A 13,988-nucleotide genomic window follows, 5' to 3' on the forward strand; every position below is an offset into this window, starting at 1 on the left:
CGTTGTTCAGCGGAGTAGTGATCCCCAAGTCTGCCCAAAAGGCCAGCAAAGGGATGTCATGAACAGCTTACAAATCTCCTTCAGGAAGAAATTGTATATCAAATGATCTGTTCCCGATTTTTCTATCATTACTACATATGCATGGAAAGGCCGTAGGTTATGTCCTTCTGAAGGATGTGATGATATATGTCCTTCTGAATTACATAGTAGGAATCATCAGCATATTAAAATAAGATGTTGGTGCCAGTGGTGTCCGCAGCCTGAGGATTCCGAACGGTGTGGTCATGGGCTTTCAGGCTTTTGTACCTCTGACTTTTGTCTTCAGTTGGGCGTTTTTACAGAGTTAAGATCATTCTCAAAACATTGAGTAAAAATACAGCTGTTAATCAAATGGTTAAAAATTAGCTTTCTGCACATACAGCCTTGCTTGAACAGTTTTTCTGCACTGCCGCCTCTCCCTGTTGATAGACGTCTTTGCCCAACCTTAGAACAAGTATTTCATGTTGGTCTTTACATTTGAAATGAGATTCCTTCCTTTAAAAGTTTGTCTTGGCTATTTGATCGCTGTGGACAAAAATAGCTGGCTTTTACAAAGACACTTACGACTTCTTACAACAGGATTGCCGAGGAGAAGGGAGGAGCAGAATGGGGCTGAGCCCGTGGCTAAAACCCGCTCTAATTGCAGCTCTTCAGTGCTGAGATTTACCCCGAGTAACCGTCTGTCATGAGATGCTCTGTCCTTGTCCTTCTTTTTCTTATTTTGCTTCTGGCGTTTCTCTCGGAGAATAATGTCAGTATCCCAGGAGCCTACTGCTGTGGAGACAGATATGCCAGAGTTTAAAAACTTCATTTCTGGGAGAAAGCCTGTCTGTGGCATTGGCTCGCAGTGAAATGCCACACAGCAAAGTGAAATGGAGGCCATCACATTTTAAGCAGTTCTTTTTTTTTGTGTGTGTGTGGTTTTTTTCCTTTTAAAGATGCATGTGTGCGTGAAGGACAAGCTGGGTAATAGCCCGGCCCAGGTCGTAGGGTGGTGGTGTGGCAGGGCTGAAGCACGGAGGGAGCAGCGGGTTGGGTGTCCCGCAACTGCGTGGGCGCTCATTAGTAATTAGGCACTCATCAGTCCCTCGTCAGCTCATCTGTGGTGAGCAGTCGTATTTGGAACCTTTTACTAGTGTTGCCCTTTGGCTTCTGTGCCTCTTTTAGGAGCAGCAGGAGTTTCTGGATGAAAACTCTGCAATTAGTTCATCCTTATCAATGCGCAGCATTGTGCACGGGATGTGTTCCTCTGCCCTTAGATTTTTCACCCAGCATCGCCTTGCCTCTCTTCCTTCTCCCACTGGCCCCGTTCTGTTCAACCCGTGATCAGTCTCCTTAAGTAGCTACTTTGTCCTGCATCGTGCGTCTGCGCAGGTAACCCACGTCCCGATTTGTTCATATTAATATATATCTGTAGGCTTTTGCCCACTCCAGGCTCAGCTGTACTTCCATACTGTTAGCCATCTGTCCTGGCAAACACACAGTCCCAGGAATTGTCACAGCCGCCGCGTCCCTTGGCAAGCAGTGGCTTACAGTTAGCAGAAAGGCTTTGTGTGTCGGTATCCGTGGATGCTAGATCCTGTTGGAGAACATTGGTAGGGCAGTCTTTTCCTCTTACTGCCACCTTCTCGGGGTCTGGAGAGACTGTCGCTGTAAATCTGCTCTGCCCTCTAGCCCGTCAGCTCTGGCAGTTTGTTTCTGGCACCCAGCACTTCGGGAGGATGGTGGAGGAGGCTCAAGGGGCATCCATGGAAAACCGCAGCCCTAGGACAATTTCTGACATCTAGTAGTTGGCTTAAGCCATGAGCGAGGTATTTCAGATCTGTTCCAAAACTCTCTTTTAGTATTCTAGCACTGGGTGCTCTGGGAGAGCTGGCAGCCATTTGCTCTGATACAGCTGCTCGGTGTTCAGTACTTGAATTAATGTTTGCTTCTTTTTTTCACATTTTTATTTGACTGTTCAATTCCCTGGACTGTAAGGAAGGGGAATGTTGAATAATTACCTGCTCCATAATAAATTAGTGTGAAAAGGCAATGGGTGCCATGCATCAGCTTAAACTGCTGTCTGGTAAAGTTGCATTAATGTGTATAAATAATGTATATCTTTGTGGAGGAAGTGCTTTGTCTTTCTAATGAACAGTTGCCTGATTAGAGAGGCCGAAAGACTGCATACCCTTGCAAGAAAGGTTTTGTTACGCGTGTGCCTAGATTATTAAAGTGGCTTCGTGATCCTGTAACTGCAACTAGGAAATATCTTTAGCAGAATATGCTGAAGAATTTCAAAAGACCTTGTGAGAAATCCGCTGGCAGATGACTTTGTGGTTTGGGGACCGGTATCTCTTCCACCGCAGGAAGAAGGGTCAGGATTTCTGTATTTTAGTATTTACATACGTTTTAAGGACTGATGCAAACTGTACAACTGCCATTAAACAGCCAGTAATTCAGTGGTTGCCTTATAATGGGCAGCGAGCGTTTCACTGTGTGTTTGGCTTCAGAAATGGCTTGAAGAATAACCACAATAGCTGACTAATTAACAGCTAAACCAAGACAGCGGCATCACTTGCATTTAACTGCAGTAAAGATAAGTTGCTTGATGACGATGTTTGTTGAAAGTCTAAAAATCGACACTTCTTTGTTCGCAAAAAAAACCCAAATTATTTTGTGTGTTCTTAGTGTCCGCAGCAGGTGGTCAGTGAAAGCAGGTGGTGCAGATGGTCATTCCCATCCTCTGCAGTGGCTGTGAAATAGCGTCTCCATGTGTTTCTGGGGGTCACTTGGTCTTGGATGGGAAAAGGTGAAGATTTGAACACTTCCAGTGCCCATATTTTTTAACATTGTCCTAAAATCCTGTCTGTTCCACAGGTTATAATATTATAATATTACATAAAGGGTGTAGCTCTGGCCAGTGTAGACTGTCCCAGGCCACACTTGGCATCTCTAACCGCAGAATAAAACTTTCCTGTGCCAGTGCTTGGCAAACTGGCAGGCAGAAGACAGCCAATTAAACAAAGGGCAGGCAGATAGGGAATTCGGTGAAGGAGAGATTGTCCAGACTAGCCTGACATCTTCACGTGTACAGTAAAATACAAATTGTACTGGCATATTATGTCAGCATGAGGCTGACCCAAAGTGACCTGGCATGTGTGTGTGTGCTGGGATTTCTGGCTTACAGGAGTCTGAATTCCTCACCGTGACTGAGGTTCAGCCTGATTGTATATAAATGCTTTTTTCTTTTTTCAAATGCAACTTTTGTCATTTTTTTTTTTCTTTCTGTTCCCTTCTGTCTCCTTTTGTCACAGCCGAAGGAAGTTTAGTTGCAGAGAAAGGGGAGGGGGAGAGAACTTGGCTTCTGCTCCATCTCAATGCAGTATTTCTCTTTGAAGCCCGCAAAATGAAGCGTTAGAAAAACAACTCAATGGGGGAAACATTTCACCGGTTGTTTTATACACTCGTGTTGTCACTAAACAGAGCATGTAATGTATCTGTAAAATGAGCAAAAGCAGCCCAGTATCCTGAGGCTCGCGCCAGTCTGACTGAGAGCGGCATCTGGAGCAGAACTCTTCTGCCTTCTCCTGCTGGAAGATGTGTTGCGAGTGTCGGGTGGGCGGCAGAATCCCTCTGGGTGTGTGGATGGTGGCTGTACTGACGCCAGTGTCTGTTCTGTTGTCTCCCTGCTAGCTGAAGACTTGGAGTGTTGATGAACTTCAGAGGAGGCTCTCGGCCCTGGACCCCATGATGGAGCAGGAGATTGAAGAAATCCGCCAGAAATACCAGTCAAAGCGGCAGCCGATCCTCGATGCCATTGAAGCCAAGAAGCGGCAGCAGCAGAACTTCTGAGCCACTGGTAGAATATTCTTCCATCCTCAAACAATCACCTCCTCGCTTTTATGACTACTAAACATATTGATTTCTATTGAAATACGCTAGCAAGATAGAGGGCAATACTTCTGCTCATTTATTTTTCCATAGCACCTTTGTGAACTCAGGAATGCCATTAAGTGCAAAATCCTGATGGTATGTTTTAATGTTAGATGTATATTTAAAACCTTATTCCGAAGGAGTTTTTGTTACTGGTTTTAGGGGGGTTGTTTTTAAATCAGAGGAACAGATAGAAATAGGCTAATGAAAGTTGGCTCACTCTCTTTTCAACTGAACTTTCAGTGGTCCATTTTGTTTTAAGTTAATATGGATTGTGGTATTTAACGGCTGCATCTTTTGTGGGTTTTGGTTTTGTTTGTCAGTGCACAGACACAATTCCAAGCTGTTAAATGTATCTTTCTACTGTTAAGGTACTGATAAGTTTTAGGTCACTGAAGAGAGCAGGTGAGAACACGTGCAAACTGTTCCAGCCTTTTGAAAGAAACTTAAATCTCATTTTTTTTAAAAAGCCTGTAATAAGCCCCATGCCTTACACTGTGTGCTTTTTAAGCAAGTGTGGTTTCTTCAAGACTTCAGTTTTGTCTTTTTGTGTACTTTACAAATTAATACGAGTAGATAAAGCATGTTGTGCCTCCATCAGAAATTACATTCTGCAATTTAAAATCCACACCAACTTAAAAAAAAAAAAGCCAATCGACGAGACCATTTCTCTTCGTCTGTTTGAAAATGTCCTTCAGGGAGACCCTGCTGACAGTGGAGTACAGGAAAAAGAAACAGTATTGGAATGGGTGGAAGCTGTGTGAACCTCTCTCAGGAATTAGGTACTTCTGCTGTGTCTGAGAGGATTTAATAATCTCCACAGTTTGAGAAATATTTTATAGACTTCATTTCAGATTTACATCTTTAGGTGCTTGAATAAAAACCTAATTTCACAATCCTTCACATTTCTGCAAGGTTTAGCACATCAGAAAAGTTGAAACTGAAAGTAAAGACTTTGTTGAATTAGCGAAGATGAGCATTTATGGTGGTGGAGCGAAGGCGGAGTTGGTCTGGATGAGAAGACAATTACTGCTGTCCTGCTGGAAGGGATTCAGTCTCTTCCTGTTCCTCTGGATGCTCTTGTGTTCTTTCTTTAAATTTCCCTGCTGTTCCTGCCCGGTATAGCTCAATCAACGAAAATGCCCCAGCGTGTACAATCGCTGTGACGATGGTGCAATGAACTCACTCCGGTAGAGTGGAGAGTAAAAGAGAAGCAACGAAGAAATGAGCCTAATTTGCAGGGCAGAGACCAAGTGACGCCCCTGCCGCATGGGCTGTAACAGCAGAATTACGTAGTTTTAGATTTATCTAGCATATGGTGAAATATTTGGACAGAGCAAGTATTTCTACCGATTTATATTTATTTTGCTCTGATAGAGGCAACAGTTCCCATGTCGTTCTTCTGAAATAGGCCTTGGTGCATCACCTAGATAATTAACTAAATAGCAGTGTCTCCTGAATCAAATGCTGCTAGAGAGGTGAAGTGTTCATTTCACGCCTCCGTAGGCTCTTTTTTTTTTTTTTCCCCTTGGAGCAGACTCTTGGCTACCGTTACCAGTTATACGCCATTGCTGTGAAAGGAACCAAGCCATTTTTACCCCCTCTGCAGATCTGGTTGCATCGGTTTGTCTGAGTTTGATGCGCAGTGCGAACACGGCTGTCCAGAGATCAGCAAACCAGCTCCCCGAAGGGAAAAGGGAGGCGGGGAGCAGCGTATCCAGGGTGCCGAAGTAAGGTACATCCTGGGATAACCCAGCTATTTGATAGCCTCGAGTATTGTGAAAGTTCTGAATTAGGAAAACGAAGTAATTAAAAGCTTTGTTGCTATTAAAATCCTTTAGTCCGGGCTCTCTAAGGGTCTGGTGACGTGCTGTGTGAACATCAGGGCTCATACAGTGCTCCTCTGAAATCCGTGCAATACATTTTGCCCTAAACGTGTGTTTATTATGAGCAATATTCGTGAGCGTCCTTTGTGTCAAAAAAACTCCCACAACTATGATTCTGTAACTTAGGAGGGAGTTCTCTGGTCAAGTGTTGATCTTGAATTAGTCACTTGGATGGCTCTGGCCCAGCATCTCCGGTGGGACAGGCGTACGGATATGTGACGTGGTAAATGGCGCACTGCCTGCATGCGGCGTGGATCAAGCAGATTCTGCTGGGAGTAGTTTTACCTCTGCACTGTGTAGGTAACTTTCGAGTGATCGGAGGGCATTAGAAAACCCAAGTTTTAGGTGAAACACCACAGGGTGGTGTCTACTTACAGAATATGCAACCCGTGACTGCTGTAACTGAATGTAAGCACTCTTGAAATACTCTGCTTTGCTGATGTGATTGTCTTAAAATACAGCAAATGAACCAAAATAAGTACAACTGGTCCAATGGCTTAACTGTCTCTGAACCTTTCTTAAATGCTTGCAGTGGCTGAGACTTGATGATGTTTCTTGCACTTGGAGCTCTAATGCAGAGAAATTATTTTCTCCTTCGCTGATTTTCAATCTGTTAGAGAAAATAATTCCCTTTTTGGTCCCTTTGTAGAGCATCTGGGAGCATAGTAACTGCTCACTTTCAGAGTTCTCCAGGCTAAGACCAAGGCTCGTACCGTAAGAGAAAGCTGTTCCGGCCAAGTTTTTAAGCAAAAAAGCTTACTTAATTGTGAAGCTGCATTTGTGTGCTCCTGGGGTCTGTCTGCCATTGCTGAAAGCGTTCTGGACACAAACCATTATCTTTGCTTCTAAAACCCAGAGATACTGATGATGTCAGTCATGTGAGACTTAAAAATGTGAAGTTTGTAGCTTTAACTTTTTTGTAACAAAGAAATTAGCAACACTGGCATAAAGTGCTGACTTGAAATGCTATTTTGTAAGATCTGGCTGTTTGTATATAAGTGTTGGGTCATTAGTTTGTATATGTATGAAATAGTAACTTTTATTGCATTCCTCTGAGTTTGATACAGGAGACTTTGTTTGATCTTTCTCAAATATCTTGCCTTATTTGTTCAAAGGGGCAAATAAACTGTCCTTATCTGAAAGCATTGGTGTCGTGAGTCATATTTATGCATTAAAATACTCTGGTTTATCAGGACAAGTTGGAACGTGCCATGCCTCCAGTCAGCCAGGACTATGTAAAATTCTTGAGTATACAAACTTTAATAACCACGAGCAGTAAACATGTCAGATACACATTTATTTTATTTTTTTTTAATTTTTTTTTTGATCAGGCAATTCTTTAGCCTTGAAACGTTACTAATTCTGCACCTTGAGGAGAGATTTGCTTCAGTTTGGGGGCAGCTCCGTGTGCTGCCGGCCCCGGGGCGGTTCCGAAGGATGGGCGATGGATGTTCAGGCTGCTTCCCTGCAGCGAGGAGTGTTGGCAGCCCCTCCTGCAGCTGCAATCCCAGGTTCTTTGCCCCCAAGGGATGCTCCGGGAGATGGGGAGGGTGCACTCTGCTGTAGATACTTGCTATTTCTGCTCTTATTTCACACTGCACTTTCCGGAGCCTGCAGTCAGGTTTGGGACTAGGTACGCACCAATTTATCCACCTTCCTACACACCAGGTGAGGCTAGAGGCTTGCTCTCCTAATTCTGGCTGACTTGCTGCACTTTCAGCTTTCTAGCTCGGGAAAAGATGAAGTTGACAGTGAGTGGGTGCTGCCTTCCAACAGTGAACTGTTGGCTTCTACGTGGTTTCCCTGAGCAGTTACTAAATCTGTCCTGGAGGGATGACTAACCGAAGCAGAGACAGAATTCATTCAGGAGTCAGCTTTGGTTAGCAATCCCGGAAGAAACAAAATAGATCTGAGCTTTTAAATGTTAGGAAGGAGCGTGGAAATCAAAGGGAGGGAGACCACGGGCATTTCTAGTGACTGGGAAAGCCTGGAGCTCTTGCATATTCTCAGTAACGTTACCGGGATATGGTGGAGCCCCAGCGCGAAGGGAGGGTTGTACTCCCAGTGCTGCAGCAGCTGCTCCTGGGGGAGCTTCATGCTGGGAGCAGGGCACCTGCTGCACAATTAATCGCGTATCGCTGAACAAAACCCACACCTGACAGGTAGCCATGAACCGGGGCTGATGTTCAGCCAGGTTTTTCCCCACCATGGGGAAAAGTCAAGTTCCCATGAAGCTGTAGCACCGGCAGTTCTTCTGCTGGTGAATGATTATCAGAATTAAGGTACAGGTGTTGCCGGTGTCCTTTATGCCCAGCTGCTCTTTCCTACACCCTCGTTTTGTCCCATTTCCTCCTGTCCACAGGCCAAAGAGTCTGAGCATGTGCTTAGATAAATGCTTTGAGTGTTGGCTGACAGCCCTGACTTGAGAGTTGACAGTTTTTCATCGCGTTCATCACTCTGGCAAAAATCTAAAGAGTCAAACCAGGAAAACACCCATTAGCTCTTTCCAGACTGAAAGTGACTTAATTGCCCTTTAATTTAAGAGGCCGGGAAGACAGCCAACTTGTTTAAAAACTTTTAAAACAATTCAATTCCATCTACGAAGCACAGTCTGTTCTGCTCCCCTCTGGGTTGTCGCTATTAAAATCGATAACAGTGGAGGGAGCCCTGAGTCCCATCCAGGGTGGCCACAGAACGGCCTCTTGTGGACCAGTTTGTGCTCCACCAAAGGGTGGCCGACCTGCAGGGTGGCCTTTCCTCAGCCCTGAGAGGCTGACGAGCTCCGGACCGTCGCTCGTTGACTGTAGAGGGGATGATCTTGAAAGAAAAGACGCGGGGCATGTTCTCCACCCTCTGCCGCTCGGGTTCGAGGTCTGGCTGTGAACACGTATCGCTGGTGCTTCCCTGCGCGCCTGGAGTTGTGTGGCCTGTCTAGGCGTATTCGGTTACCTTAATTCCACCCCTTCAAGGCTATTCCTTTCGCTCTCTCAAATGATTAGAATGAAAGCCTTGAGTTTACACGTTTCTTACAACTAAGTTAATAGCTGTGGTTCAGATAAAGGCTGAAGTGAACCCATGAGGATATACAGACCTTGGGGATTTCTTGCTACCAGGAGAAAGTGTTTTAATCTTGTTAAAAAGAAAAAAAAAAAAAAGAATTGCGCTGTTTGTCTTTACTGGTCTCCATACACAGTTCAGCAAATACAGGAATTACAAGTAATGCTGATTTAACAGGTACATGCTTAAACAGTCAGCTCCGATTTTCACTCCCTGAGCTGGGATCGCAGGGCAGATCCCAGAAACGCTGCTGGCCGGTCGTCTTTCCTTCCTACAGATCCCTGTAAAATCTCCTGGGTTTTCCCATAACCAGCCGAGCCCACAGACCACGCTCTGGATCTGGAAGTTGGCAAAGAAGTTTTAAAGAGAAGTAATGACGTTTACTTTGTCTCTTTGGAGCGGAGTTGTATAATTCTCCGCTGCGGGGAATGGCTTAATAAGGTCATTCCTTAATCACCATTCCCTGGGGGCAAGAGAGTCACTCTTTCATCAATCATCTCGTGAGTGCGCAGAGCACTTTTTGTAGAAATAACCTGATAAAGCGTTTAATTGATTTACCCACTGTACCAAATGAAAACGCAGGCACCCTCAGGAAAACTGCTTAGGGATTGGCGAAAGAACACAAATTTCCTCCTTGCCTTAGAAATAGTAAGTCGGACCAGTCCTGGCAACCCGTCGCCGCACAGAAGCGTCTCGCTGAGATGAAGGTGGGCTGCGATCACCCACTCCTCTGCTGCTGGGCACCTTCCCGCACCCGGCTCTTCCCGGCTCTGCAGAGCTCCGGCTCCGCTGGCTCTGCCTGCGCAGCAGTGGGAGGATTTTCCTGGTGCGGTTACTCACAGCCATGCAAACCCCGACGCCTTCGACAGAGAGCAGGAGGCTAAAAAAAGAAAACATCTTCCCTGGCTTTCCCCATCCCTGGAGCTCTGGCACACCAGCCCCGCTCCCCGGGCAGCCGCCGGTCGCAGCGCGGCGGGAGGCGGGAGGCGGGGGGGGGTCCTGCCTCGCTTTTAACCCCCAAACTGGGGGGAGCTTTGGCCTTGGAAAGATTAGCGGCATGCAGATTTTATTTTTTTTAATGGAAAAACTCTCAAAGGAATGAAGATTAAGCTATTTTTAATCCTCCCCTGCTATCGCATCTAGCAGAGGAATGCACTTGATGCGGGGAGAGCGGTGGTGAGTCGCCCCCTGCCCGGCCAGACCCCTGCACACCAGAGACACCCCCCCCCCTCATTTCAGAGCACCAGAGAGGCCGCCTGCAGCATCGGCAACAAGCTCAGCTTTTTATGCTGCCTTCAGGATAAAGGAGGATAAAGCCCAGGCAGCATCAGAGCACAAAGTACACCCCCTGAAAAGCGGGACAGCCAGCTCCCCAAGAGCAGCCTCTCCCCCCTTGTCCCAGCGGGGCGTGCTGGGGGGATACCTCCTCCCTGGGAGAAACTCCATGCTGGGGATGCTGCTCCCGGTGTGCGCAGCTCCTGCCTGGGGGCCTGAAACCCTCTGCAGGTGCAAAGGTGTTTCCTTGGGCAGCCTGGTGCTGCGTGCTGCTCTCCCCTGGGCTCTTCTCAACCTCCCGAGGGGCTACCCAGCTCTTCGAAGTCTAAAAGCAGCGTTGGGCAGGGCCCATCTGTGATAACGCAGCTTAATTGGTGATAGCTCTCATCTGCTGATGACCGCGGTCCCTGCCACGGGCAGTTTGCTGGCTGGAAGCCGGGCTGAGCTTTGCCTTGGCAGCAAGGAAAGCAGCGGAGGCTGGATGCGATTAGGGCCACTGGAGCCGAGGGGACGTTCTCCATGGCAGGAGATGGGATATAATCACAGCTTTGAGCAGCTGCTGGCCTGGGCAAAACGGCATGAATTTGTCTGGGTGGGCTTCAGCCCTCCCGGCGTTAATCCTTGGAGTCAAGGAAAGCAGCAGGGATGGAGCAGGGATGAACCATCGGTGTGATGGACCGGCTCCTCCCGGGTCTCCGGAGCTGTGTGTGCTGTATCCGCTCCTCATCCCGATCACTGCTCCCCTGCCCTTGCTGACAGCCAGCGGAACAGCTGGGACACGGGCAGGGAACACACACACACACGCCCTCCAGCCTTCTGCTGGCCAAGGTGTGCCTAAAACCCTGCTTAACCAAGTTAAGCAATTAACTCTTGCTACCTAAACTATATTTTCTATTAAAATGGAGCCTTTTCTACCTTCAGGCCAAAACACGGCCCACAAGCCTGGGGTTAAAATTAATTCCTTAAAACCAGAGTGGCTATTTGGGGAAATAGTGGCTGGCGGTGGCTCGGCTGCTCCTCAGCTCCCAGCACTGGGTCTGCTCACGCCAGCAGCTCAGCTCTCGTGTCCCATGGTGCTGCCGATCCCAGTGTGTGCCTTTCTGCCAATTCCTCCTCCTCCCTGCCTGCTTCCCAGATTCCACGGGTGCAGAACGAATAGGACGGAGGAACGCACCGTGCTTGGATGGGGCAAGCTCTTGCTCTGGGAATCATCCTGCATTTTTAATGTTAATTATGAGTCTTTCCTTCTCAAAGCTGCTCTGTGCTTCCCTCCTTCCATGCGGCTCGTGCCGGACCCCACCAGCTCCCAACCATTCCCTCCCACCCCAGGGGATGCCCATTCCTTTGGGCCTCCTGGGAGATGGGTTATCCAAAATACTCCAGCCGGGATGTCGCCAGTGGTCCAGGCACGAGGAATAGCTGTCACCCGCCATAGGGGCAGGGATGAGGTGGGGACTGTCTCCGAGACGGTGCTGGATCTGGCTCTGGGGACCCTGCAGTGGCTCCGGGAGCAGCCTGGCACCGACCCACCGCCCCGTCCGCAGCGCGGCTGATAAGCTGTACGAGCACAGGCGCCCCGAGCCGCCGCGAAACACAAAACCAGCCTCCAAAGCGGGTCACTGAGGTCTTTAATAAAATATACAGTATGCATCCCATGCATAGATAGAAAATTCATTTACATGCTCTTTTAATTATTTGCATAATGCTTTTTAATTAATACATGTAATTCAGTCTTCACATTTTAATATACTTTGCTACTGGAATATTTATGGAGAGAAGGGGAAACTCCTTCCTTTATTCAAGTAACAGTGCAGCGGGAGCTGGCCAGGGCAGGCGATGGAGCTGGCCGGTCCCTGCTCGCGGTAAGAAGGAGCACAGAGCGGACACAAACCGTCGATACTGGAAGACTCAATGCTGCCGGGGGCTTGAACACCCTCCCACCCCACACCGCCGTTCCCTGGGGACCCCTCCCCGCGTCCCACGGGGGTTCAGAAAGGCTGGACCCGCACCGGCGTTGGTTTGTCTTTCCTTCCCCGTGACCAGCAGCTCGCTACAGGCAGAGCCAGAGCCGGCAGCTGCGGCTGTGCCGAAAGCCAGCCGGGACAACCAGTGGCAAACACCGCCATCCTGCAGCCATCAGCCTATTTTTGAGCCAATGGGGTGACTGCAGGGCGCACTTTTCTCCTGCTGGGAACGGGCAGTGCTGGGTGTATTCCTCTGCACGCCAAGGAGCTGCACGGGTTTCCAAACAGAGAACTGGGGATCCAAGGGAAAAACTCCAGAGGGAATTAACGCTGTGCTGGGAGCAGCCCCGAACGTGCCCAGCCGGGTCGTGTGTCCGGGTGGGAGTGCCGGACCCCCCTGCCCGGCTGCGGGGTGCTCAGAGGCTGCGGTGACGAGGAGCAGCGCGAGGTCCCCTCTGCCCCGGCTCTCCCGCAGACATGGGGGGTGCTCCCCCCATGACAGAGGGAAGGCGAGTGCTTTGGCACCCGGGGAGCTCGGCTTCCTGCAGGGACATCGGTGACGCCCGGGGTGGTGTGACCCCCCTCCTGCCCCTGCCTGGCCCCAGGGTGGGGAGGGACGAGGCGGCAGAGCGAAGCCGGGCTGGGGGTTGTGGTGAGAGGGACCGGGGCAAGTACGCAACCTGGCTGGCTTTGGTCACCTCCTCCGTCCCATCATGGGCTGCTGCAGCCCCTGGGCTCTCCGGCAGCTCTTCCCGCAGTGGAAATCACGAACACACAGCAATGGCAGAGGCAGTTTCTCTGCACCCAGGAGCATCCCCCCCATGCCCGCTCCCTGGCAGCCCTTTGCAGGGACTCTGCCTCCTCTCTGCCGTGGGGCTGGGTGCCAGCAGCCGCAGAGACCAGACGCTCCTCACAAACAAACACCCCGTGGCTTGGGAGCCCCGTGGAGCGAAGGGCTTGGGGAGGAGACCCCCATCAGGGGTGGCCCCCTGGTGCCCCCAGGCTCATCCCCTCTGGCTGTTCCTGCCTCGGAGGACAGGGTCCTTTTTGCCCCGCAATTCCCTTCAGGTGTCCCCCAGCGCTGCCAGCTGTGCCACACACCCGGCACAGTCCCAGCCCCTGATCCCTGGGCGTCCCAGCAGCAGCAGCACAGGACAGGGGTTAAATCCCACCTGCAGCGGAAGGAAGGTGAGGTCCAGCTGGTCCCACCACAGGGACTGGGGACAGTGGGACTCACCCTGAGCTGGACACGACACCTCCTCCCATGCAGACTAGTTTCCAGCCCCCTCTCCCCCAAGACAAGTGGGGCAACTGAGCCTCTAGAGGCCGTTTCCAGCTGGGGGTAGGACGAGGTTGGGGCTGGAGCTGATGCCGACCTGGCACAGGACCTGCAAAGGCAGCCAGCCTGGTCGGGGGCTGCGTCACCCTCAGGCTATTTAACCTCACCCTGGACCCTGGGTGCCACTGGGAAATCCCCCTTCACGCAGCCGGGGCAGTGCCTGGTCGGGGGTCACCTCTATTTCTTTTTCTTCTCACCCCTTTTCTGGCAGGGGTACGTCCAGTGCTGCAGCCTCCGTGTGCAGCCACGGGGGAGTAGGGCCATCGCTGGGTGAAGGCTGAGACACGTCCAGGTGGACCCGGCCGCTGCGTCCAGGGGGCTGGAAGCACCTGGCACCCCCTGGGCATCCTCTCCAACCCCTCCTGTCCTTGGCAGGGCAGGGGGGGCGCCAGGTGCAGTGTGAGACGGGGAGAGCCCGGCTCCTCCGCCGTGTCCCGGTGCCACAGCCGTGCCGTGCTTGCGGTGAGCGAGGGGTCCCCCGTGCGCCCCGGTGCCGCTGCATGGTGGGTG

At 49.9% G+C, this 13,988-nt stretch overlaps 1 protein-coding gene across 5 annotated transcripts in view; it reads left to right on the top strand.

Moving 5' to 3' along the window:
* Nucleotides 1-6,985, top strand: part of STK4 (serine/threonine kinase 4) — a 48,640-nt gene extending 41,655 nt beyond the window's left edge. For 2 of the 5 annotated variants that reach the window (XR_008468974.1, XR_008468975.1), the window contains one exon: nucleotides 3,718-3,847. Coding sequence is in view for 3 of the 5 variants with exons in the window: in XM_054218192.1 (XP_054074167.1) it covers nucleotides 3,718-3,876 (159 nt within the window). In the remaining 2 variants the exon portion in view is untranslated. Of the gene's footprint in view, nucleotides 1-3,717 lie in introns of all 5 variants that reach the window. The other 3 variants (XM_054218192.1, XM_054218191.1, XM_054218190.1) reach the window with 3 other exon arrangements.
* The last annotated feature ends 7,003 nt before the right edge of the window (nucleotides 6,986-13,988 follow it).

This window comes from Rissa tridactyla, chromosome 12, assembly GCF_028500815.1.
Source record: "Rissa tridactyla isolate bRisTri1 chromosome 12, bRisTri1.patW.cur.20221130, whole genome shotgun sequence".
In the NCBI taxonomy this organism is placed as follows: Eukaryota; Metazoa; Chordata; class Aves; order Charadriiformes; family Laridae; genus Rissa; species Rissa tridactyla.